Below are 27554 nucleotides of genomic sequence, written 5' to 3'. Positions count from 1 at the left end.
GACCTATTACTGGGTATGTACTAACGTCACCAATAAGGTGGGTGGCACATGTGGAGTAGGATCTGCCTTCCCTACCGGACCACTTGAGATCACCTCTCGTCTTAGTTGGGGTTTGTGTTGCACAGTTTGTGGTTTTCTATGTTATGTTGTGTGTACTTCTTTTTATCTGTTTCTTTTTTAGCCATGACGTGTCAGTCTTTTTCATATTTCGAGTTTGAAATCCCTTTTTAATCTTTCGCTTCTCCTTTACGTTACATTTTTAATTGTGTCATCATTATGAAATTATACATTAAGATGTCATAAAGTTAGGCTCATATTAACTTCAAATATTGGTGCTAAGTAAAAGGTTGGTTTTTTTTTTGTTATGGCCTATTTAGTCGAAATCCAAACCCATACTTTGACCTATAATAGTTTACTTTTGTAACTTGTTATTTGGATGGAGAGTTGTCTCATTGGCACTCACGCCTCATCTTCCTATATCTACCAACTTGTATTTAATCAACCCAGAGCTTATACCACGTACTTGCAATGTATTTGTATTTGCTGCTGTTGTGTGAGGGATGAAACTCAGTATTAAATTTGAGGCAATGACATTTGCAGCTGTTCATTTTATATAATCATTGCCTTGGTGTTAGATTAACACATGGTTTCTAATAGATCAATATGAATGAAAACAGAAAAACAATAGTACACATGACACAACATAGAAAACATAATGTACTGGTAACTGCATACTTAGTTTGCTTAAGTTTAATGGTATACAAGTAAGGCACCGGAAACGTAGCAAGACGGAGAGACCAGCGGACATTGTGATTTGTATACACCATAAACCATGGTATGCAGATACATGTAGTATGAAAAGACAAATAGAGGTATTCAACAAGCCAGAAATAAAGTACTTTTTGGTTTAATTCCAAATGAATCATACATTTCTATCATACACAATGGTCACTGATCGTTCATTATAGACTGACTAAGTCATCTCAATGCAAAGGTCACAAAGAAATGGGAAAATTTGAAATTAGATTTGAATTACATCTTTATTTTTTTCCCCTTTAAATAACATTTGCTGCTGATAAATGATAATACATATAGGATTTTTTTTTAAAGTGTAAAACTCATTGAAAATAAAACAAAAAAGGGTATGCACTACGATGGGACATAAAAGTTTATTACAATCGTTTGCCCAATGACTGTACACTTAAGAAATATTTTGTCCATTTAAATCATTGCTACTATGAATGCATATCTTTCAGCTTGTTTAACACATACTCAGCTGTTGGACGGTCCGTAGGATTCCCACTCCAACATTTTTTCATCAAAAACTGTAAATTATTATGAGGTTGGAATTTATTATCAAAATCGGGTCTTGTTCCATTGATAATAAACACACTTAACTCTGTCAGATTCTGAGCTATAAATCTGTATTCCTCAGTGGTTTCGCTGCATGGAAATGTATAACCAGGGCGTCCGTACCACATTTCCCATAATATAATACCAACGCTATAAATATCCACCGAAGTTCCATAAACTTTCCCCTGGAAAATTTCCGGTGCCATCGTGGTAGGTGTACCTGTAAATGTTCCCTGGATGCTAGTTTCGTCGGTTGCCATTCCAACATCAGCTATCTTGGCTTTACCGTTTTTAATCTGAAAATATTTATACATGTCTTTTTATCACATAACTGCAATAAAAATGTTAATAAAAAATTTATGAGTTCTATACATGGACAATGTCCCCGCATTTTAACAGAATTTTTCATTACAATTTCCTGTACCAAGTCAGGAATATAAACTGTAGTCCGTTTCTACGTATTTTGGCGTTTATTTAGTAGCAATTCAGCGTTATATTGATCCGTTGTTTTCCTCTTATATATGGTAAAATAACAAAACATTGTGAACTCCGACAAAGTTCTAAATGGAAAGTCCCTAATCAAATGGCAAAATCAAATGATAAAACACATAAAACGAACTGACAACTGTCAGATTCCTGATAACGTTGAATAGCGGTATGTTACTATTGTCTTTATTTCTTTCCCGATTGTTCCTTTATTAGATTTTAGATAAATCTACTTTAGTTTTCTTTAAAATAACTTGAATAAATGCTATTGGGACATCGAGACATCTAGAACACTCGGCCACCTGAACTGAACTTGATAATTCTGCTTTCAGTGTCCTAGTGTAACCTTTTCTTTTTTAGCTCACCTTGCCCGAAGGGCCAAGTGAGCTTTTCTCATCACTTGGCGTCCGTCGTCCGTCGTCGTCCGTCGTCGTCGTCGTCGTCGTTAACATTTTACATTTTGAACTTCTTCTAGAGAACCACTGAATGGAATGAAACCAAACATGGCATGAATGTTCCTTATGAGGTGTTGACTAAGTGTTGTTACTTTGTAGCCGATCCATCATTCAAGATGGCCGCCAGCGGGGGACTTAGTTTAACATAGGACCCTATGGGAAATGCATACAAATGACTTTTTTTAGAGAACCACTGAATGGAATGAAACCAAACATGGCATGAATGTTCCTCATGAGATGCTGATCAAGTGTTGTTACTTTGTAGCCGATCCATCATCCAAGATGGCCGCCAGCAGGGGACTTAGTTTAACATAGGACCCTATGGGAAATGCATACAAATGACTTCTTTTAGAGAACCACTGAATGGAATATTAATGTAATCAAACATGGCATGAATGTTCCTTATGAGGTGCTGACCAAGTGTTGTTACTTTATAATTTGTAGCCGATCCATTATCCAAGATGGCGCCAGCGGGGGACTTAGTTTAACATAGGACCCTACGGGAAATACATACAAATGTCTTCTTTTAGAGAACCACTGAATGGAATGAAACCAAACATAGCATGAATGTTTCTTATTTGGTGCTGACCAAGTGTTGTTACTTTGTAGCCAAATTTTATCTTTTTTTATATGAATTCAAAAACCCAAATAGAGTCAGGTGAGCGATACAGGCTCTTGAGCGCCTCTAGTTTGAGTTGTAACACAGTACAGTGCAGATTAGCTAAATAGCTACCGTACAGACTCATATATTACAGTCACATAAATCCTTATTTTGAATAGCAAAAAGATTTACATTGATGTACTGCTATCTAGAGTAGAATATAAAAGTTGTTTTCAGCCGTGTTTCACCTAAACTGGTGATCCAATGGTTGGATATGTGGTAGAGTTGTCACTTGTTTAGAAGTACTAAAGTTAAAATAAATATTTCTGTGACTATATCATGTGATCCTTTACGATAAATATCTAGACATTCTGTAATCATTGCCTAATATATGATGTACTGTGCTACAACTCGGGATACATCTGACGATGAAAAGTAACACAAGGCCACTGAAAGCTGAATGATTAAGTTCAGTCTAGGTGGTCGAGGTAATGTTTAGTGAAGTGACATGATCATGGGTTAAAATCTCACTTTAAATTATGGTTTAAAATGTGTTAACAAATATTTTATATGTAAACTGATATTTTATTCTATCGCTGATTAATATGTAAATTTAAGTCAAGTATATTTTATACTGTATGATTTTGAGGAGTTTTTGGTTCAACCCACCATTTTTTTCCCTTTAAAAATGTCCTCTACCAAGTCAGGAAGATGGCCATTGTTATATTATTGTTTGTTTCTGTGTGTGTTACATTTTAACGTTGCGTCGTTTGTTTTCTCTTATTTTTGAGATATTAAGATAAGACGTGGCACGGAACTTGTCTATCCCAAATTCATGTATTTGGTTTTGATGTTATATTTGTTATTCTCGTGGGATTTTGTCTGATGCTTGGTCCGTTTCTGTGTGTGTTACATTTCAGTGTTGTGTCGTTGTTCTCCTCTTATATTTAATGCGTTTCCCTCGGTTTTAGTTTGTTACCCCGATTTAGTTTTTTGTCCATGGATTTATGAGTTTTTAACAGCGGTATACTACTGTTGCCTTTATTTGACAAATCATTCGAGACAAAAAAAATGTTATGTCACTACCATACAAAGACATTCTGTAGCATTGGATTCTACTGAATCGTTTTCAAAGTGTAGTAAAGATGAAGGGTATCAAGAAAAAGATTACCAGTATATTTGCCAGCTTAAGATCTCTGTGAACCATTTCCCTGCTATGAATATGTTCTAAACCTCGACAAACATCACACATCATTGTTACAAAGAATTCCCACGATGCTGAGCATTCAGATATATTTTTAAATCTAGAGCAAGGAGGTGGCTTTTTTTTCTTCATAACGACATCTTCTAAAGTGTCGTCACAATACTCCATGAAAATTTGAAGAAATCGTTTGTTCTGTGCGTTATGTTTAATGCCTACACCATACAATTTTACTATATTTGGATGGGTAAGCTTCCTGTGAAAAATCAAATAGAATTAAGTGCAAGTCAAATGTTCAATTAAAAAAAAAGCAAAAATGTAGATAATTTACCTTTCATTGCAAGGCTATTCGAGGTATTGTTGGTACTTTTCAATTACTAGTATTATAGTTGAATGTTATGTTATTGCAATTGCTACACAAATTAACCCCTGTTGAAATTTTAAACTAGCAGTTGATTCTAATTGAGAACGCGGGAAGTGAATATATTGTTAATATATTTGATTCAAAAACAAAATTTGAACTTCCAAGAGTGCGTCATCACACATACCAGAAGATATAAATGATATCATTGCCGACTGTATTAGATTGTGAAATGTGTCATTTAATGATTTTCAATGATTACTCTATACAATCCATGAAACGATGACTCGGATTGAGAATAGTGTTTCAAAGATTAAGAAAATAACACTTTATAAAAGGGATGCGTTTGTAGCGTCATTCTAGATTTACTTACATGGGATACTCTGAAACCCTTAAATTTTACTGCCAAGATAAATAATTGAACCGTTATTTCTGAACAATACCAATCAGTGGAGAAATGAGGAACGGTATTTTCACAAGAAGCTCTTAATATATCAAACATAAATTACCGTTATTTGCTTAAAATTTACCATACGATGCCTACATCTTTTCAGATCATTATTTTACCAAGTTCAAGTAGGTGATTAATTACTTGCAAATTTACACGAAATAATTTATATTATTGTTACAATTATCATACTTCATGATAATACTTGTGCAATGTAGTTTAAAACTTTCTCATCAATTCATTTATGTACCTAAAGACGTCTTCATTATGTGACGATTTCTTGCCATCTCATTTCGTTTTATTTAGTATTAATAATTATCTTAATGGTCATGGTATTTGTATACTATACACTATATTCACCTTAAATTTTCAACTTCTATCAGTTGAACATAAGACTGAGAGATGTCAAATGGTTTTCTTAGAGTTTTCACGGCTGCTGTTTCCCATTTTTCATCTATTTTTATTTCTACTTGATGAACATCAGAAAATTGTCCGTGTCCGATTTCTGTCATGTCTTTTAGGTTTTTGATATTTCCATCAGCAATTTGGTTTCCACAAAGTTCTATGTCCATAAACATAATCTTACCTAGAATGGCTTTACACAAGTATTCCAGAGGTTTGTATTGTTTTCTGATAAGATTCGATGATCGGATGTCATTTTTAATGTTGCTTATATATTTTTCATCAGCTTCGATCTGCAGTGGGATCGCAGTCTCACAAACACGCTCAACACTTTTGTGAAAATCTTTCAAATAAGTTTCTGAAATTATTTTATAAATAGCATCTTTGTTGTATTCGTTCAGAACTTCATTGCTCCATTCCATCATAAACTTTAATTTGTTTGCCTTGTACTCCCTTATTTTTATCTTTTCTTGTATTACTGCCTTTAACCCTGCAGCCGCTCCAAATGGCAATGCTATTATTCCAGCACCGACTATTAACGGAAGCCAAAGAGGAGAAGACACTGCCAAAACTACTTTTTCTTGTTTCGTAAACAACGGAGCATGAGTTTCCTCCTTGTTTGGCTCATGCTGCGTCTGAAGTCCTTTACCTAATGATAATTCATCACCGAACAAAACCTCATTTATTTTCTGACGTTCCTCTTCAATAATTCTACATTCTGTGTAAAACATGTCATATAAATCCTTTGTAAAATTACTGATTTCGTCACGTTGACACCATTCACGAGTTTCATCACTGATTCTCTCAATTATCATCTTTCTAGCCTTATCCGCTATCTCATCAAATTGTGAATATTCTGGTAATTCGTTTAGTGACCACATAAATATTCTGCTAGCTGTCTCTTTTGATTTAAGATGGTCGTGTAGCTTTTCTGATATATGTTTACATTTATACTCAGCTGCATCTGTTACTGTGCATTGTACCTTTAAGTGAATGTTGATTCAAGTTAAAAAAAAATGGAGTGTTAGTAGTGAATTTATCAGTGTCTTTTAGTTTTAAGATTTTTTATTTTTCCCATAGTGTTCTCTTTGTAAATGTACATGTATTCATGGTATTTAACATTGTTTGTTTCTTAATAAAAACATAAAAGCAAAGCTAAATACTTTCACTTAATTTAAACGTTCTTCTTATTATGTAAGAATGTATTTGTTTGTTTAAAAGTGTGTTTGAAAGAAATTTTGAAAAAGAAAATCAAAGTATTCTTACCTCTTTAATGTCATGTTTAAGTTTCTTTAACCTTTCATCAACGTCTCGCTGAATTTTAATTTTTTCTTCTTCTGTTTTCATAGAAAGTTTTATTCTCCCTACAATTCTTCTTAACATTTGTTCTATGAAATCGTGCTGCCACCTGTAAAATATGTATCTTGTTAAACATGTGAAACTGGATCTCGACTTCTAAACTTAAAATGATCAATCTAAACACTCTCCTCGCTGAAATACACTTATCATAATAAAAAGAAATGTCGGCAGTATGTAACAATGACCATACCTTCAACAAGAAGTGCAATCTTTCATAAAGAGAACATGCGACTGAATTCATTGTATATTCAAGATTACCAATGTGACAATATGTTTTAAGGAACAGCGAACATATTACAACAGGGAAAGAGAAAGACACCTATGAACATTGTCAATATGTATACCTTAAATGGCTTGACATTTTAGCTTGCAAGCCAACAGGAATCATTTCTTTGATCCGTTGAAGAATACCCTTGAAACTGTCAGATCCAGCCTCTGGTCCTTTTGCAAAAACTGTTTCGGACTCCTGTAAAACATATATAACAACTTGCACACTAGTTTTCATTTCAAATAAAACGTAAACTTACACTAAGCAAAAATAGATGGCTTGTTGACAGCGAAGTCAACGCCACTTGATACAGTACAGGTGGAATTACGATGATATACCATAAAGATGTGATCAGGTCCCACTGAGGATAGAACTAACATCGGTATCTAAATCTCAGACAAGGTATCTCTCATAACCTTGTATGTAGAAGTAGTCGCTTTATATAACCCATTACTATTCAATTTGGGATGTAAGTTGTTAAAAGTTCACCTTTTAAAACGTAAAATATAACAAAAATCATTGAAGTGATTGCATATCAAGTATTAGTCTCCCACTATTGGTTGACAAAACAGCTGATATGCATGTCACCATACTTCATGTAAACTATAAAAATTTAAAATGAAAATTGGGAATGCGCTTAAGAGACAGCAACCCGTTTGTACATGACGAGGGAGGAAAGGAATCTATTGACTTACGAACACTATGTTTTATGTAACATAGGTAGCTGATAGCTAGACACGGTGCCAGTTGTAATCTCGCAGAACTTTTTTTCGAATCGTATAGGAACTAATGCAGATCAAACATTGTTGGACTTATTTTTAATAATGAATTAGTTTTATAATTTATGTAAATTAATATGATTAGAAATATTTATATAAATCTACCAAACTTCCAGTCTTTTTGTCTTCATGGTTAAAGATAATGATTTGATATTTGGTGTATTGTTTTATCATGACAATCATTTTCAAATTACAGGTCAAGAACGATTTTCACGATTTTAGCTTTTTCCTTGTTTCTATATATATATTCATGTTGTAAGAACAATTTGTATTTACCGTTTTAGCACTTAGTTTAAACATTTGGTCCTCTTGGAAGTTTGGCCAGCTTTTCTTAAGTTCTTTAACAATATATGTTGACACCTTGTTTTCTTCCCTTTTGGAGATTTGATCCCAATTAGTGCATACAAATATTGCTCTTTTTGGATCTAGTTTATATAAACATGTACCTTCGCTCTGTGCCTCGAAAATCTTCAGTAGCTATATATTAATCAAAATGAATTGTAACTGTTATATATATATAGGGGTAGTATATAAAAAAAAATATCATTAGACAATAGCATAAATCTTTAAAACAAAACTGATATAAATATTGCACAAAATAAATCAATTCATGTTAAACGTAGAACACAATTATTGAGTTCAAATGTGATGAAGTGAAAATAGTCAAATGTAAGATAACTAGGTATGGTATAATTGTCAATGAGACAAGTTTCCACAAAGAGTTCAAATGAAGTGAATTAAACAACTGTATTTCATAATACAGCCTTCAACGACGATACCATATGAAATACTATAAAAGACTACGAAACGACACAATTTTGAAACAATTAAAACGAAGAAACGAACAGCCCAATTTATGAAAACTAACACAAAAAAATATGAGAGACAACAAACAACGACAACCACGTAGTCTCCTGACGACGTGTGACAGGCACATTTGTGTCGAGGTTAAACATGTATGTGGTCGCTCAATCTTACTTTGGACAGTGGGGTTACACTACGACTAAGAACAAAACAGTTTGTAGAGGTTTTGATTTCTACAATAAAAGAGATCCTTAAAAAAATCGTTATGAGGTATATTCAACCATCTGTGTCAATCAAATGTCAAAATTTAAAAGTTCTAACGATTTATTCCAACAATTGGAAATTTTACGTTTGCAGTTTGTCGAAACCTTTCATTTTTCGGTTTTACACGTCTATGTTGATACTAATTTCAACGACTCCGTCTCATTTAACAAAGCTACGAAACGTTGTTTAAAGTCATGAAAAAAAAACACTTAGTACACTCACAACAATTACACCAAGGATGATATCATAATGGTGGACTTTTTGATCGGTTTGGTGGATTGATATTTCAGCAGACAGTCTGTTTGTGCATAGGAACTAATTGTGCGCGAATACAAGCTACACATATGTACCATATAACTTCCGCATTAATTTACTCATCAGATAAGTACAAAAAAAAAACATAAAGATAAAAGACACATAGTAAGGATCATGCGAACTCTCTGTTACTTCAAGATAATTCAAAGTCCTTAACATCTTAAAAGTAAAATCACAAAAATACCGAACGCCGAGGAAAATAAAAAACAGAAAGTCCCAATTCAAATGGCAAAATCAAAAGCTCAAACACATCAAACGAACGTATAACAACTTCAAATTTCTGACTTGGTGCAGGCATTACCTTATGTAGAAAATTGTTGATTTAACCTGCTTTTATAGCTAGCTAAACATCTCACTTGTATGACTAGTTTCATAAAATTCCATCATATTCAGAATCATGTGTGAACAAAAAAAATACAGCCTTAATAAAATAAAAATGTCAAAAATTTGGGTACAGCAGTCAACATTGGGTTATAATCTTAATCTGAATAAATCACAATAACAACAATCAAATATGTAACAAAGAAACACAAAAAAGGCATATAGACAAAGCACATCAGTTAAAACGAAAGACAAGAATACAAGAATTTACCATACTAACAACACATTGATAAGCTTTATAAGACTGAGGTATCAATCAGTTCACAACAGACGAATTTTGTATTAAAACGTCATACATAGTCTAAAAAAATTATGAATACACATGATATCTACAGGATGTAGGACCATACTTTTCATTATTGTATGACAATATATACCTAGTTATGTTTTTGATTTATCACAAACAAAGTATATCAATGTTAGTACCGGTAAAAACAATATTTAAAGATCTTACTTGATATTAAGTTGGTATCATTTTAGAATAGATAATTTGGTAAGATCTTTTTTAGTTATGATAGATCTGCGCTAAATCGAAAGGCTATGTACACAACACTACAATAAAAAGTTCGATTGGATATCCTGTTTGTAAAACTACTTCTTAACTTTCCTGAATTTGTAAATTACCAGTCATACATAGACTAAAAATCGTAATTCTAACTTCATACACGGGCATAGCAGACGATTTGGAAAACAAACAAACATACAGAATGGACGAAAGGAATATATGTTCCTTAAAAATGGACAATTACAAAAGGAACGTGGAAAAACATCTCTTCTGTACAAAAACTTTCTTTTCGATTTCCCGTGAGGAATTCGATTGTCAAAGTCTAGAAAGTCCGTGTGGAAGATTTATTTTATGTCAGTTCCGAATTCTAGGTGTTTAGTTTTATACTCAATAGAACCAAAACAAATGCTTTCCTGAGCATTTGTATCCTATTTTATCACGTAAAAAATACTTCAACATTTTAAACTGTTATAATGAAACATTTACAGTGAAAATCAACTTATATAAGTTGGAAACTGGAGATGCAAAATGCTCAGGAACCTGCATTCTTTCACGGCGTCATAAATAAAACTGAAGTACGTCATAAACAAGGCTTTACACGGTCAAGCCAAAGTTTATACGCATTGTTTTGACTGCGTAAATCGAACAGTTGTAGTAAACATTATGTTATAGAATTTGTACAACAAGAATAAATAAATATATCTGTAGGACTCTAAAGTGCGATGGTACTCTGAAGTGCGATGGTCACGCTAAAGTGCGATGGTCACGCTAAAGTGCAATGGTCTATATTAGAGTAGTAATCGTTATTGCAATCGTTGCTTTTTTTTTCATTATAAGGTAAAGACGACTACGTGTGAGTGTACGTGTGTTTTGTAAGAAACTCACTCGATCATTCTGAACACCACCAGCATTGCTACTCTTGATAACATAGATTAAAGAAATTGCTTTTGGAAGATAATCAAGAAGACATGATGTAAGTTTTGAACTTGTTCCAATTCCTGGAGTGTCAACAATTACAGTATCATCCTGAAAAAAAATACAATTACAATGATAGATTGTTTTTGCTACTTACAATTGCAAATACCTGACTGAATAATTATAAGTTATACATGCAGTACGTCACGTCAAACACATTCAATGTGAACCATTTAGGAAATATTAACAACGTGAGGAGAAACCAAGAGGAATGATTAGTTATCAAAGGTACCAGGATTATAGTTTAGTACGCCAGATGCCGTTTCGTCTACGTAAGACTCATCAGTGACGCTCAAATCAAAATATTTATGAGACCAAACAAGTACAAAGTTGAAGATCATTGAGGATCCAAAATTTTAATAAGTTGTGCCATATACGGCTATGGTAATCTATGCCTGGGATAAGAAAAAAATCCTTAGTTTTTCGAGAAATTCAAATTTTTAATAACAGGAAATTTAAAAAAATTACCACATTATTGATATGCATGTCAACGCCGAAGTCTCGAATACTGGGCTGGTGATACCCTTGAGGACGAAACGTCCACCAGCAGTGGCATCGACCCAGTGGTGTAAAAAGTTATCAAAGGTACCAGGATTATAATTTAGTACCCCAGACGCGCGTTTCGTCTACGTGAGACTCATCAGTGCCGCTCAAATCAAAATATTTATAAAGCCAAACAATTACAAAGTTGAAGATCATTGAGGATCCAAAATTTTAATAAGTTGTGCCATATACGGCTATGGTAATCTATGCCTGGGATTAGAAAAAAAATCCTTAGTTTTTCGAGAAATTCTAAGTTTTAATAACAGGAAATTTATAAAAATGACCACATTATTGATATGCATGTCAACGCCGAAGTCTCGACTACTGGGCTGGCGATACCCTCGAGGACGAAACGTCCACCAGCAGTGGCATCGACCCAGTGGTGTAAAAAGTTATCAAAGGTACCATGATTATAATTTAGTAACCCAGACGCGCGTTTCGTCTACGTAAGACTCATCAGTGACACTCAAATCAAAATATTTATATAGCCAACCAAGCACAGGCACTTGTTTCAATCCATAAGAAGGTCGACTATCCATATAAATTTATATGGATAGTTAACCTTCCTATGGATAGTAACAAGTGCCTGTGCAAACAAGAACAAAGTTGAAGAGCATTGAGGATAGAAAATTCCAAAAAGTTGTGCCACATATGGCTTAGGTAATCTATGCCTGGGATAAGAAAATCCTAAGTTTTTCGAAAAATTCAAAGTTTTAATAACAGGAAATTTATAAAATGGACCACATTATTGATATTGATATGCATGTCAACGCCGAAGTCTTGACTACTGGGCTGGTGATACCCTCGAGGACGAAACGTCAATCAGCAGTAGCATCAACCCAGTGGTGTAAATAGTTATCAAAGGTACCAGGATTATAATTTAGTACCCCAGACGCGCGTTTCGTCTACGTAAGACTCATCAGTGACGCTCAAATCAAAATATTTATAAAGCCAAACAAGTACAAAGTTGAAGATCATTGAGGATCCAAAATTTTAATAAGTTGTGCCATATACGGCTATGGTAATCTATGCCTGGGATTAGAAAAAAAATCCTTAGTTTTTCGAGAAATTCAAAGTTTTAATAACAGGAAATTTATAAAAATGACCACATTATTGATATGCATGTCAACGCCGAAGTCTCGACTACTGGGCTGGCGATACCCTCGAGGACGAAACGTCCACCAGCAGTGGCATCGACCCAGTGGTGTAAAAAGTTATCAAAGGTACCAGGATTATAATTTAGTAACCCAGACGCGCGTTTCGTCTACGTAAGACTCATCAGTGACACTCAAATCAAAATATTTATATAGCCAACCAAGCACAGGCACTTGTTTCAATCCATAAGAAGGTCGACTATCCATATAAATTTATATGGATAGTTAACCTTCCTATGGATAGTAACAAGTGCCTGTGCAAACAATAACAAAGTTGAAGAGCATTGAGGATAGAAAATTCCAAAAAGTTGTGCCACATATGGCTAAGGTAATCTATGCCTGGGATAAGAAAATCCTAAGTTTTTCGAAAAATTCAAAGTTTTAATAACAGGAAATTTATAAAATGGACCACATTATTGATATTGATATGCATGTCAACGCCGAAGTCTTGACTACTGGGCTGGTGATACCCTCGAGGACGAAACGTCAATCAGCAGTAGCATCAACCCAGTGGTGTAAATAGTTATCAAAGGTACCAGGATTATAATTCAGTACCCCAGACGCGCGTTTCGTCTACGTAAGACTCATCAGTGACGCTCAAATCAAAATATTTATAAAGCCAAAGAAGTACAAAGTTGAAGATCATTGAGGATCCAAAATTTTAATAAGTTGTGCCATATACGGCTATGGTAATCTATGCCTGGGATTAGAAAAAAAATCCTTAGTTTTTCGAGAAATTCAAAGTTTTAATAACAGGAAATTTATAAAAATGACCACATTATTGATATGCATGTCAACGCCGAAGTCTCGACTACTGGGCTGGCGATACCCTCGAGGACGAAACGTCCACCAGCAGTGACATCGACCCAGTGGTGTAAAAAGTTATCAAAGGTACCAGGATTATAATTTAGTAACCCAGACGCGCGTTTCGTCTACGTAAGACTCATCAGTGACACTCAAATCAAAATATTTATATAGCCAACCAAGCACAGGCACTTGTTTCAATCCATAAGAAGGTCGACTATCCATATAAATTTATATGGATAGTTAACCTTCCTATGGATAGTAACAAGTGCCTGTGCAAACAAGAACAAAGTTGAAGAGCATTGAGGATAGAAAATTCCAAAAAGTTGTGCCACATATGGCTAAGGTAATCTATGCCTGGGATAAGAAAATCCTAAGTTTTTCGAAAAATTCAAAGTTTTAATAACAGGAAATTTATAAAATGGACCACATTATTGATATTGATATGCATGTCAACGCCGAAGTCTTGACTACTGGGCTGGTGATACCCTCGAGGACGAAACGTCAATCAGCAGTAGCATCAACCCAGTGGTGTAAATAGTTATCAAAGGTACCAGGATTATAATTTAGTACCCCAGACGCGCGTTTCGTCTACGTAAGACTCATCAGTGACGCTCAAATCAAAATATTTATAAATCCAAACAAGTACAAAGTTGAAGATCATTGAGGATCCAAAATTTTAATAAGTTGTGCCATATACGGCTATGGTAATCTATGCCTGGGATTAGAAAAAAAATCCTTAGTTTTTCGAGAAATTCAAAGTTTTAATAACAGGAAATTTATAAAAATGACCACATTATTGATATGCATGTCAACGCCGAAGTCTCGACTACTGGGCTGGCGATACCCTCGAGGACGAAACGTCCACCAGCAGTGGCATCGACCCAGTGGTGTAAAAAGTTATCAAAGGTACCAGGATTATAATTTAGTAACCCAGACGCGCGTTTCGTCTACGTAAGACTCATCAGTGACACTCAAATCAAAATATTTATATAGCCAACCAAGCACAGGCACTTGTTTCAATCCATAAGAAGGTCGACTATCCATATAAATTTATATGGATAGTTAACCTTCCTATGGATAGTAACAAGTGCCTGTGCAAACAAGAACAAAGTTGAAGAGCATTGAGGATAGAAAATTCCAAAAAGTTGTGCCACATATGGCTAAGGTAATCTATGCCTGGGATAAGAAAATCCTAAGTTTTTCGAAAAATTCAAAGTTTTAATAACAGGAAATTTATAAAATGGACCACATTATTGATATTGATATGCATGTCAACGCCGAAGTCTTGACTACTGGGCTGGTGATACCCTCGAGGACGAAACGTCAATCAGCAGTAGCATCAACCCAGTGGTGTAAATAGTTATCAAAGGTACCAGGATTATAATTCAGTACCCCAGACGCGCGTTTCGTCTACGTAAGACTCATCAGTGACGCTCAAATCAAAATATTTATAAAGCCAAAGAAGTACAAAGTTGAAGATCATTGAGGATCCAAAATTTTAATAAGTTGTGCCATATACGGCTATGGTAATCTATGCCTGGGATTAGAAAAAAAATCCTTAGTTTTTCGAGAAATTCAAAGTTTTAATAACAGGAAATTTATAAAAATGACCACATTATTGATATGCATGTCAACGCCGAAGTCTCGACTACTGGGCTGGCGATACCCTCGAGGACGAAACGTCCACCAGCAGTGGCATCGACCCAGTGGTGTAAAAAGTTATCAAAGGTACCAGGATTATAATTTAGTAACCCAGACGCGCGTTTCGTCTACGTAAGACTCATCAGTGACACTCAAATCAAAATATTTATATAGCCAACCAAGCACAGGCACTTGTTTCAATCCATAAGAAGGTCGACTATCCATATAAATTTATATGGATAGTTAACCTTCCTATGGATAGTAACAAGTGCCTGTGCAAACAAGAACAAAGTTGAAGAGCATTGAGGATAGAAAATTCCAAAAAGTTGTGCCACATATGGCTAAGGTAATCTATGCCTGGGATAAGAAAATCCTAAGTTTTTCGAAAAATTCAAAGTTTTAATAACAGGAAATTTATAAAATGGACCACATTATTGATATTGATATGCATGTCAACGCCGAAGTCTTGACTACTGGGCTGGTGATACCCTCGAGGACGAAACGTCAATCAGCAGTAGCATCAACCCAGTGGTGTAAATAGTTATCAAAGGTACCAGGATTATAATTTAGTACCCCTGACGCGCGTTTCGTCTACGTAAGACTCATCAGTGACGCTCAAATCAAAATATTTATAAATCCAAACAAGTACAAAGTTGAAGATCATTGAGGATCCAAAATTTTAATAAGTTGTGCCATATACGGCTATGGTAATCTATGCCTGGGATTAGAAAAAAAATCCTTAGTTTTTCGAGAAATTCAAAGTTTTAATAACAGGAAATTTATAAAAATGACCACATTATTGATATGCATGTCAACGCCGAAGTCTCGACTACTAGGCTGGCGATACCCTCGAGGACGAAACGTCCACCAGCAGTGGCATCGACCCAGTGGTGTAAAAAGTTATCAAAGGTACCAGGATTATAATTTAGTAACCCAGACGCGCGTTTCGTCTACGTAAGACTCATCAGTGACACTCAAATCAAAATATTTATATAGCCAACCAAGCACAGGCACTTGTTTCAATCCATAAGAAGGTCGACTATCCATATAAATTTATATGGATAGTTAACCTTCCTATGGATAGTAACAAGTGCCTGTGCAAACAAGAACAAAGTTGAAGAGCATTGAGGATAGAAAATTCCAAAAAGTTGTGCCACATATGGCTAAGGTAATCTATGCCTGGGATAAGAAAATCCTAAGTTTTTCGAAAAATTCAAAGTTTTAATAACAGGAAATTTATAAAATGGACAACATTATTGATATTGATATGCATGTCAACGCCGAAGTCTTGACTACTGGGCTGGTGATACCCTCGAGGACGAAACTTCAATCAGCAGTAGCATCAACCCAGTGGTGTAAATAGTTATCAAAGGTACCAGGATTATAATTTAGTACCCCAGACGCGCGTTTCGTCTACGTAAGACTCATCAGTGACGCTCAAATCAAAATATTTATAGAGCCAAACAAGTACAAAGTTGAAGATCATTGAGGATCCAAAATTTTAATAAGTTGTGCCATATACGGCTATGGTAATCTATGCCTGGGATTAGAAAAAAAATCCTTAGTTTTTCGAAAAATTCAAAGTTTTAATAACAGGAAATTTATAAAATGGACCACATTATTGATATTGATATGCATGTCAACGCCGAAGTCTTGACTACTGGGCTGGTGATACCCTCGAGGACGAAACGTCAATCAGCAGTAGCATCAACCCAGTGGTGTAAATAGTTATCAAAGGTACCAGGATTATAATTTAGTACCCCAGACGCGCGTTTCGTCTACGTAAGACTCATCAGTGACGCTCAAATCAAAATATTTATAAAGCCAAACAAGTACAAAGTTGAAGATCATTGAGGATCCAAAATTTTAATAAGTTGTGCCATATACGGCTATGGTAATCTATGCCTGGGATTAGAAAAAAAATCCTTAGTTTTTCGAGAAATTCAAAGTTTTAATAACAGGAAATTTATAAAAATGACCACATTATTGATATGCATGTCAACGCCGAAGTCTCGACTACTGGGCTGGCGATACCCTCGAGGACGAAACGTCCACCAGCAGTGGCATCGACCCAGTGGTGTAAAAAGTTATCAAAGGTACCAGGATTATAATTTAGTAACCCAGACGCGCGTTTCGTCTACGTAAGACTCATCAGTGACACTCAAATCAAAATATTTATATAGCCAACCAAGCACAGGCACTTGTTTCAATCCATAAGAAGGTCGACTATCCATATAAATTTATATGGATAGTTGACCTTCCTATGGATAGAAACAAGTGCCTGTGCAAACAAGTACAAAGTTGAAGAGCATTGAGGATAGAAAATTCCAAAAAGTTGTGCCAAATACGGCTAAGGTTATCTATGCCTGGGATAAGACAATCCTAAGTTTTTCGAAAAATTCAAAGTTTTAATAACAGGAAATTTATAAAATGGACCACATTATTGATATGCATGTCAACGCCGAAGTCTTGACTACTGGGCTGGTGATACCCTCGAGGACGAAACGTCCACCAGCAGTGGCATCGACCCAGTGGTGTAAATAGTCTTATAATTTAGTACCCCAGACGCGCGTTTCGTCTACGTAAGACTCATCAGTGACACTCAAATCAAAATATTTATAAAGCCAACCAAGCACAGGCACTTGTTTCAATCCATAGGAAGGTCGACTATCCATATAAATTTATATGGATAGTTGACCTTCCTATGGATAGAAACAAGTGCCTGTGCAAACAAGTACAAAGTTGAAGAGCATTGAGGATAGAAAATTCCAAAAAGTTGTGCCAAATACGGCTAAGGTTATCTATGCCTGAGATAAGAAAATCCTAAGTTTTTCGAAAAATTCAAAGTTTTAATAACTGCTTTAGTTGTATGGTCGTTGGAATCATGAGTAGGGGGCTTGTTCTTCAAGTTTTAATTTCGTCTTTCGGTCATGTGGTTGCCATCGTCTTATTTCTCTTATTGTCTACTTTGTATATTCTTACTTAATGCAATATGTGTCTTTATTTTCTAATAAAACTATTTGTATCACCAAAGATATGCTATGCTGCTTTTGCGATGTCTAGCTTTTCATCTCACCTGAAGTATTGGTATGGGCCAGTCTATATCCACGTATTTATAGCTATTCTGGTCATCGCCAGGGTTGACATATTCCTCTAGTTTCTTGTTCATAATTTCTGCGTCTATATTGGGAGGAAGGGTAAGTTTGGTCACTGTATCATGTTCATCGACCAAATGCAGAGCCGTTTCCTTTCTGTTCCTAACGCGACATATGGTTGATGTACATGTTAATACAGAATTAGGGAGAAGTTCACATCCAATCAGTAGGTTGATAAAACTACTTTTACCTGCTGATGTCTCACCTAAAAGTTGAAACCCGATACATGTTGCAATTAATCTTGTTAGTTATATAAAATCTTAAAATGAAATATTTTATGAAAGATTTTCGATGAAATAAACGTCTTACTAGCCTGCTCGAGTTCTGATATGAAGAGTTTATGGTTTGCTCTTTTAAAAACTTTTGCATTTGAGACTGTTTGTGTACTGAAGGAGCGGTATTCTCATCTGAACCATTAACAATAGAATACAGGCATGCTGGTATGGATGGCTAAATACTGTATTTTCCAAGATAAGATATGTAGAATACACATTGTATTCCGTTATTTGGATAAAGGAATATTGCCTTATCAAAGAGCATGCTAGCACATTGTCTTTTGAAAGTCATTTCAAATTACCAGACGCAAGTTGATAACATTTTTCAAAATTTGAATATCGAAAAGGAAACAACTTGTGTCTGGTGTTCTAATTTTGAAATAATCCAATCTGTATGATGAACACTTATGATCACTACTGATTTTAAAGTGTTTTCAAAAAAATCTTTAAAAGGTTTACTCAAAACTGTCCGTGCAGAACATTTACCAACTGTCCATACAATATCATTTCGTAATGATTTGTATGTTATATGGATTGTATTTGCTGCCGGATTCAAAACAAATCTTCATATAGATAATAGTAAGTTTGTAAGAGCATTTAATCTATAAATACCTGTAACAACTATAGGACAGTCACTTTCCATCAACTCTTCCTTAAGTCTCCCAATTTCTACAGACAAATCCCCAAACTCTATTGATAATTCTTCCTTTAGCTTCTCTTCTATGTCTGAATGAGTGATCAGTTTCTGAATCTCATCATAAAGCTCACAAACGCACTGTTTATTATTCTCTATATCCTTACCAGACTGTTGTACATTCTATAAGTAGTAAAATAGTACCAAAGTTTTGTTTTTTATTTTTTATTTCTAAGAATCTATAACTCAATAAATGTTCAAGGGCAATTCGAGGACTCAATCCGTTTATCTACAATTGAATAGGAATACATAGGAGTAAAATGCGTTGATCTGCGGAATCCCTGTCTCTCATATTCTTTTACATTACTTTAAGACTACATAAGTAAAAAATGAAGTAAAGTTAGAGGAAGCACCAATGTCTATCTCTCCAGAGTCACCATCCATAACACTGTTTTTGTTAAGCATTGCCTACACCAAGGCTTCTTCAACATTGATAATTGCGGCTATCCTGCAAGCAACATTACCCAAAATTACATTTTACACTTATAAAGGAATGGGTCAGAAAAAAAGACTACCATTAGTACTGCCTTTACTGTTTAAATTTGACAAATTTTCATCACGTTATTGTCGAAAATTGAATATCCCTCAGCAATCATAGATCTTCTCCGAGATGTCCGTACTATTGTTTTTTCTTATTAGGCCTAGAAATCCGTCTGAATCATGGAGCTCTTGCAAGGGTTATGTTAACCATGTTAACTAAATCTTGCAAAGGCAGGATTAAACATCAACACAGAACGACTTATGCAATGATATGTCGTGTAAAAGTTGCGATTTTGTATAGGTATAACATGTACAAAAATATTGTACATGTTATAACTTGTATAATGCAAAAATACAAGTTATAACATGTACAAAAGTACTTTATACATGTTATAACCTGTACAAAATATTGCTTAAAAATGGGTTTAACTTGTACAAATAAACTTGTACTTGAAAAATAAAGATATGTTTCTATTATTGCAACACATTTTATTATAAACCTCAATAATATTTTCATCCTGTTTTTATAATTCATTCATGTTAGTGTGTTTTGACCTTTTTTATACAGTTAATGTCCAGGGGTCGGTATTACGAAGCCTAATAAGATATATCTTAGGACATGTCTTATGATTTTCTTATGACTATCTATGGACATATCTCAGACCTCGTCTCAAAGCTATCTTAGGATGATCTTAGAAAAGATATACATTGTACTTAAAGTTGTCACTGTATCGGTTATGATAAGGTTTAAGGATATAGTGGTGCATCATTGCTTAAAATCAACATATTGAATGTTGATTGTGGACAACTCATAACTAACCATCAAGCTATAAAAATTAAGCAGGAAAATGAAACTGATGATAAGATAATTAATGAGTGTAATTTATATAAATAAATTTATGACTATCCTAAGACCCAAAGATGCAAGTTTTAGTACTTTCTTTATACCTTTAAACCACACATTCAGTCAACAAATACTATTCAGTATTCTTATCTGTTGAATTATAATTGTGAGTGTCCACTTTGAAGGCAATAGTAAAATACTTCCATTCTAGTTGTCACTAATAGACGTATAAGAGGATAGCCAGGATAGATTTCTTATACAAATGAAATTGAGAATAGAAATGTGGAATGTGCCAAAGAATTTACAACAACCCGACCATAGAGCAGCCAGCTGCCGAAGGCCACCATTACCTGCTTTCAAAGTAGAGGATATATATTTAAAACATCAAAATGACATTCGCCTCATGCAATGATCTTATATAATTTATAAAAAAAACAATAATTTGAGGTATTATTTTACATAAGTCATGCTGAAGGCCAAAAATGTTGAAGAGTAGATCTAAAGATATTTATGATGAAGTGTGTTCCAATGAAAACAATTTCAGCTCGCTCTTGCTTTCACAGAGTAAGCATATCATATATTGATATAGATTTTGGCATGCTGTTAAACGAGGGGGAGGAGTATTACGCAAATTTTTAAGGCATTGTTTTCCAAAAATTTCAGATGAATTTAGTTTCTATAGTATATTTAATGTATTGTCATTTTAAAAGGAAATGTAAATTTGAGAAATAGTGTCACACTGATATAAGCCATGATGGACTGCATAAAACGTACATTTACAGGAAAATACATTATGCCAACATAAGTCATAAGCAGACATTTCTGAAACTTTGTGATCATTGTCCTCTAAAGAAAAAAACACGTTCTGGCCTGTTGATTGTTGTTCTTTATTCCTTCATCTGAATTTATCTTATTGTTTGTACAAGTTAAAACCATTTTTAACCAATATTTCGTACATGTTTACATGTACGAGGTACTTTTGTACATGTTATATTATACAAGTTATAACATGTACAATATTTTTGAACATGTTATAACCTGTACAAAATCGCAACATGTACACGACATATATACAATAAAATTTTACCATGTGTTCTTTATCTGAGCTTGAATCCGACATCTTTCTTGTAAATAGAAGGTGTTCCTTGGGATGACTGTGTAGAAGGTGTTCCTTGGGGAGACTGTTTAGAAGGTGTTCCTTTGGAAGACTGTCACCAGAAACATACTCGCTGTCCACTATCTGGTCATCATTACATAGCCCATAACTTGGAGTCCATTGTTCGCCTTTGTCTGTGTCATCTGTTGACATTATAAGTCTACTCTGTTAAGGTATTAATCTCTTACATTACAAACTCCGTGTGTGACTCCAAAAACTGTTGAGAGAAAAAAATGATGCCAAAAGTCAAAAGTTTGTTAACTTTTAAAAATCGTGTTCATGGCAACGATTATATGATAATTATGATGATATCTTTTATGAATCTTTGAAAATCTTGTTTTGCAGAAAGTGGTGAAATGGATTGAGATATACTTTAACAAAAGTACACTGCAAATATTAATAAAAAAATGTTAAGATACACCTTTAAAAAGATTTGGTTAGTATTTTTGCATGTTGTCGAAATTTGGACACTTTTGATCATTCATATTATTTCTTTAAAATGTAAGTTTAATATTAAACTACTGATATATCGGGATTGGGGTGGAGGAGGGGGCCGGTACTTGGCTAAAGGTAAAATATTATACTATGAAAATTACTGATAAGCAACATCGAATTATATTACACAGGCGATATATGAGCTTTCGTTTTGTTATTTTAACTTACTATCGTTTGTGTAATAAATGAATGGTATTTGTTATTCTTAATGATGATGATGGTTATGTTCATTACCAGAAAAAGAAACTGAAAGAAAGAAGTAAAACTATAAAGATTATACTCACGTGGTTGTAAACCCCAATGACTATACATACACAAACATGTATACGATTGTGTACTTCACTATCTATTTATTGTACGGAAATTATCTATATTAATAGCCGATTATACTTCCTTATATAATATTAAATAACATTTACCAATACATATTCACCTTTGAAGAATAAAACAATGATGTTTCAAGGTTTGGGTTGGTCTTTTAATGGCAAATGATGAGCAACTACTAAATATTTTTCTTCAATGGACGTTTATCTATTATCCTGTACCCTTCACCTAGTGTAAACGATAACTTAAAAAAATCCGATTATCTTAAATACGTGAAGTTCAAGTGTCTTGATTTCAATAATACATTAAAAACGTAAATTTAAGTTGTCCTTAAGAATAAAGGGGGGGGGGTGCAACGCGCAATTACATGTACGCATATATCATTACAAATAATCAAAAGCTTAATATAAAGTCGGAATGTCACAAAACAATAACATTTTAAGCTCTTCGATCAACTGGAAACTTAGTAAACATGATTCCTATGAAATGACCATTCTAATTCTAATGCCATATTTGAGATTTTCCCCCATTTTCACGCTTCACTGAACATAGAAAATGGTGTACTTGTGACACATTCTTGCTTTTCTCTCGACCAACTTGATACATTTAAGGTAGACTGACATACATACGTCCTTTAAACAAGGAATTGATTATAAAAACTGAAATTTGACTCAAAACAATGGCATGCATTAAAACATTACAGAAAGGACATAAAAACATATATTGCATGCACATTTAAATTAGGCAAATGTGAACGGAATTAAATAATATAATTAACTTTATAAGCATGTGTGAATTGGAAATACATGATTACGGCTATATATTATATAAGCATCTCTTATATTATAAAGCATTAAAGCAGCAACACAAAACTTTGTAAAGCAATATTACTAGGCAAATAAAACACGAAAACAATGGAAGTACATTAAGTTTCAAAGCTATTGTAACACATTGTATTGTCTGCAAAACGTCTGACGTATTTAAGTAATTCTACTTGTATGCATTTCAGCTCAGTTTTGTTATCTAAAAGAAATATTTTGTTTCTGTAATGTTTATTAAATCGTAAGGTCGGATATATTGAATTTTCCGTGTTTATTGTTCTAAATACCTATATCGCAATCGTTCTGTGATGCAATAGTAAAAGTTGGATAACAACCTTGTTTTACGTTTTATTAATATGTATCTGGTGATACTTTGAAATAAAATATAGTAATGAATATATTTGGTGGGTAAAATGAAGATCAGGTTCAATGTAGAGGTGTGTTCAAATGAGGGTTCAACGGTAAATTGTGGGAAGAACAATAAAGAATATAAGGGAACATCATTTTAATAAAAAATTTGGTATGTACAAATTGTGCGGTATAGGACAAGTCTTGTGGGGTGTCCCTGGCTATGGACATATATATATATTAAGGTAAATGGTTGTAACGATACATTTTGCTGTTCAAGCAAGACTTGTAGTAGCTGTACATATTTTTATTTCGACGATATCTTTATATGAACAGTTTCCTAAATTAAAATATAACATTTAGGATCAGATATCAAATTGGTGCAAACTTATTCTATGATTGAAATAGACATGCTTATCAAGTGAACACGTTAGTTCTTAGCTGTCTGACTTTTAAGTGCTGGCATATTTTTTTAATGAAATATGTGGTATAATCGGGAGTGTAAAATAAAATAGCCGGAGAATGGAGTTTATTTTTTAATCACAGTAAAATAATAACATAAAATTTGGATAAATTTGTGGAATAATTACTAGGATTCCATATGATAATCAGACTTGTAAATAAACGAAATTGATATATAATAATTTAATCTTGAACAACAATAATATACACTTATTTTACTGGCTATGATGACAATAGCAAGTCTATTGTTCAAGAACACAACTATGTGAAATTGGACTGACAGAGCCTGTAGTAAGGTGACCAGGTCCCCCTTTTTGGTGTGAAAACATTGGTTGATAATAAAGGGAATCACTTAGTCATGACAAATGCAGGCCCCTTATTAGGCAGCCAGTGCCCCCACTCTTGATTTTTTTTTATCCACCACTGTTAGAGTCAAGAACTAGGAAGAATATACTTGATTTTGTTCAAATAGCTAGTAAATAAGTGTTATTTCACGCCAAAAACAATGGGAAACTATAGCTTCCTTTAAATAGAAATTTAAATATTAAACAGTTGATAATATTTTTTATACAATTTCGTCAAAAAAGCAAATGCACTCATCTATTATTATAATATTAAGAAATATACACTGAGGAATAATAGAATCAAAATGTTACATGCAATAACATATTTTCACCATACCAAATGACATCTCAAGGCACTGAAATGCTTGGTTTTTCAAATCTATTTACATGATACAAATATTTAATTTAGTGTCTGATGAAGGTAAATCCTGTAGAGCTTCCAACACATTAAATGTATACAAGAGTGCACACACTGAAATGTCTCGCCTTCTTTACTAATCCTTGATACTATCTTGATAGACCTAAATATAAAGCTTTATTACAACTGTCACATAAACTCAACATTAACCAAGAAAATGAAACATTGATCAATGAACCATGAAAATGAGGTCAAGGTAAGATGAACCATGCCAGGCAGACATGTACAGCTAACAATTTTTCAATACAACAAATATAGTTGACTTATTGCTTATAAATAAAGAAAAACAGACCAAAACACAAACCCTTAAAACTTAGCAATGGACCGTAAAAATTAGATCAAGGTCAAATGAAACCTGCATAACCGACATATAGATCATAAAATATTTCCATACACCAAATATAGTTGACCTTATGCATAAAGTATTAGAAAAATAGACCAAAACTAAAAAACTTAACTTTGACCACTGAACCATGAAAATGAGGTCAAGGTCAGATGACACCTGTCAGCTAGACATGTACACCTTACAATCATTCCATACACCAATTATAGTAGACCTATTGCATATAGTATAAGAAAAACAGACCAAAACACAAAAACTTAACTATAACCGCTGAACCATGAAAATGAGGTCAAGGTCAGATGACACCTGCCAGTTGGACATGTACACCTTACAGTCCTTCCATACACCCAATATACTAGACCTATTGCTTATAGTATCTGAGATATGGACTTGACCACCAAAACTTAACCTTGTTCACTGATCCATGAAATGAGGTCGAGGTCAAGTGAAAACTGTCTGACAGGCATGAGGACCTTGCAAGGTAAGCACATACCAAATATAGTTATCCTATTACTTATAATAAGAGAGAATTTAACATTACAAAACATCTTAATATTTTTTTTTAAGTAGTCACTGAACCATGAAAATGTGGTCAACTGAGGACATTGGACATGTGACTGATGGAAAGTTCATAACATGAGGCATCTATATACAAAGTATGAAGCATCCAGGTCTTCTACCTTCTAAAATATAAAGCTTTTAAGAAGTGAGCTAACACCGCCGCCGCCCTAGCCGCCGCCGTATCACTATCCCTATGTCGAGCTTTCTGGACAAAAGTTGCAGGCTCGACAAAAATGTTGTTTTCATCTTTTTTGTGTTCTTGAAACTTTTCTCATGATTATTATATATATATTACTTTGGCTTAATGCACGGCTATTTATTTTACTGTGTACTCTTAGTGCATACATTTCATATTTGGTGTTTAATTTGCTTTGTGCATGAATATGTTGTTTTAGTGCTAAAGCTGAAAACATATTAATATATGTGCTAAATTGTATCACTACAAAAAAGTAAAAACACAAAAATACTGAACTCCGAGGAAAATTCAAAAAGGAAAATCAAAAATCAAAAGGCAAAATCAAAAGTCCAAACACATCAAACGAATGGATAACAACTGTCATATTCCTGACTTAGTACAGGCATTTTCTAATGTAGAAAATGGTGGATTGAACCTGGTTTCATAGCTAGCTAAACCTCTCACTTGTATGACAGTCGCATCAAATTCCATTACATTGTCAACGATGTATGAACAAAACAAACATACTCAAAGAGTAAAAATGTCAAAAATAGGGGTACAACAGTCAATATTGTGTTATCATCTTAATATCACTACATAAACAACAAATGTAACAAAGAAGCACAAAAAGGCATACATCAGTTTAACATTCTCATTTTGCTTTTCTTATACGGCTGAATTTATCTATGTAAAGTCTATCCATAAATGATAGAAGGTTTTCCACTGGTGTAAAATTGCGCGTTTGAAATTCGCACAGGTAGACATAAAAATAATTTTGTCGTATGACGGCATACATAAATGCAGACTCACGTAAAGTAGAAAAAAAAAGTGAAAATGTCTTAATTTATGGTCCTTGATATGTTTTATATAATTTGTGTTGATGTTGCAACTATGCAAGTTTTTGCTGACATTACTGTTTTGTACACGATTCGACTTTAAATAGATCTTTTAATTTGATTTGAAGTTGGACCAAAACCAACCTGTCACCTCTTCGATATATTAATCATGTTTAACAAAATAATATTCCATCTTCAATATCTATTTTGCAATAAAATTGGGAATAGAAATAGGGAATATGTCAAAGACAACAACCTGACTAAAGAGCAGAAAAAAGCCCAAGGCCTCAATGGGTATTCAACACAGCAAGAAAATCCTTAACACATAGGGCCTGTTTACAAATTCTATCTTCTACAACTAACATTTTATATCTTCAACTTCTGTTCTGATTTATTTGCATTAGTGAAAATTTAGAAATAATACATCTTTCTTCATCATCAAAATTATAAATGCATGACAATTTCCTCCTGTATATATATATCCCATAATGTCTAAAATGTCAGCCAAGCATATGTCAGTTTTCCTTAAATTATTTCAATAAAAAATTATATAAAGAATCAAATAAAAGATGTTTCATGTCATCAAACCTAAAGTTATTATAAGGTTTACATGTCTTTCTGATGAAAGTGATGGACTGAATTAAAAGTAAATTTAAAACAGCATCAAAATCAAAAAAGTTATCAACTCCAGTAAGAAATTGCCTTGCAAAGTTAAAGGATT

At 33.8% G+C, this 27554-nt stretch overlaps 1 protein-coding gene across 3 annotated transcripts; it reads right to left on the bottom strand.

Moving 5' to 3' along the window:
• Window positions 1–921: 921 nt before the first annotated feature.
• Window positions 922–22751, bottom strand: LOC134707154 (uncharacterized). 3 transcript variants are annotated; one of them, XM_063566695.1, is made up of 11 exons: window positions 22635–22751; window positions 21638–21923; window positions 19145–19349; window positions 18179–18462; window positions 10868–11008; window positions 7990–8190; window positions 7011–7132; window positions 6574–6715; window positions 5266–6290; window positions 4067–4352; window positions 922–1649 (listed from the first exon to the last, which is right to left on the bottom strand). In XM_063566695.1, exons 2-11 carry the CDS (start codon window positions 21857–21859, stop codon window positions 1236–1238), a joined length of 3042 nt encoding a protein of 1013 aa, XP_063422765.1. In that variant the 5' UTR covers window positions 21860–21923; window positions 22635–22751; the 3' UTR covers window positions 922–1235. The 3 variants fall into 3 exon arrangements, with proteins under 3 accessions (XP_063422765.1, XP_063422764.1, XP_063422766.1); XM_063566694.1 differs by lacking the exon at window positions 22635–22751 and adding an exon at window positions 22486–22565; XM_063566696.1 differs by lacking the exon at window positions 22635–22751 and adding an exon at window positions 22370–22474.
• Between the last annotated feature and the right edge of the window lie 4803 nt (window positions 22752–27554).

Source organism: Mytilus trossulus, chromosome 2 (assembly GCF_036588685.1).
Source record: "Mytilus trossulus isolate FHL-02 chromosome 2, PNRI_Mtr1.1.1.hap1, whole genome shotgun sequence".
Taxonomy (NCBI): Eukaryota; Metazoa; Mollusca; class Bivalvia; order Mytilida; family Mytilidae; genus Mytilus; species Mytilus trossulus.
The sequence above is the reverse complement of the archived record's forward strand: the minus strand, read 5'-3'. Positions and strand labels throughout refer to the sequence as shown.

What these genes read in the sequence shown, in the direction of transcription:
- LOC134707154 (XM_063566695.1), bottom strand. Translation starts at nt 21,859, where the DNA reads ATGTCAACAGATGACACAGACAAAGGCGAACAATGGACTCCAAGTTAT. An exon ending in TTAAACTAAGTGCTAAAACG is followed by an intron (nt 7,133 to 7,989) that starts GTAAATACAAAT and finishes TATGTTTTACAG; the next exon opens with GAGTCCGAAACAGTTTTTGC. An exon ending in AAAATGTCAAGCCATTTAAG is followed by an intron (nt 6,716 to 7,010) that starts GTATACATATTG and finishes CATATTTTACAG; the next exon opens with GTGGCAGCACGATTTCATAG.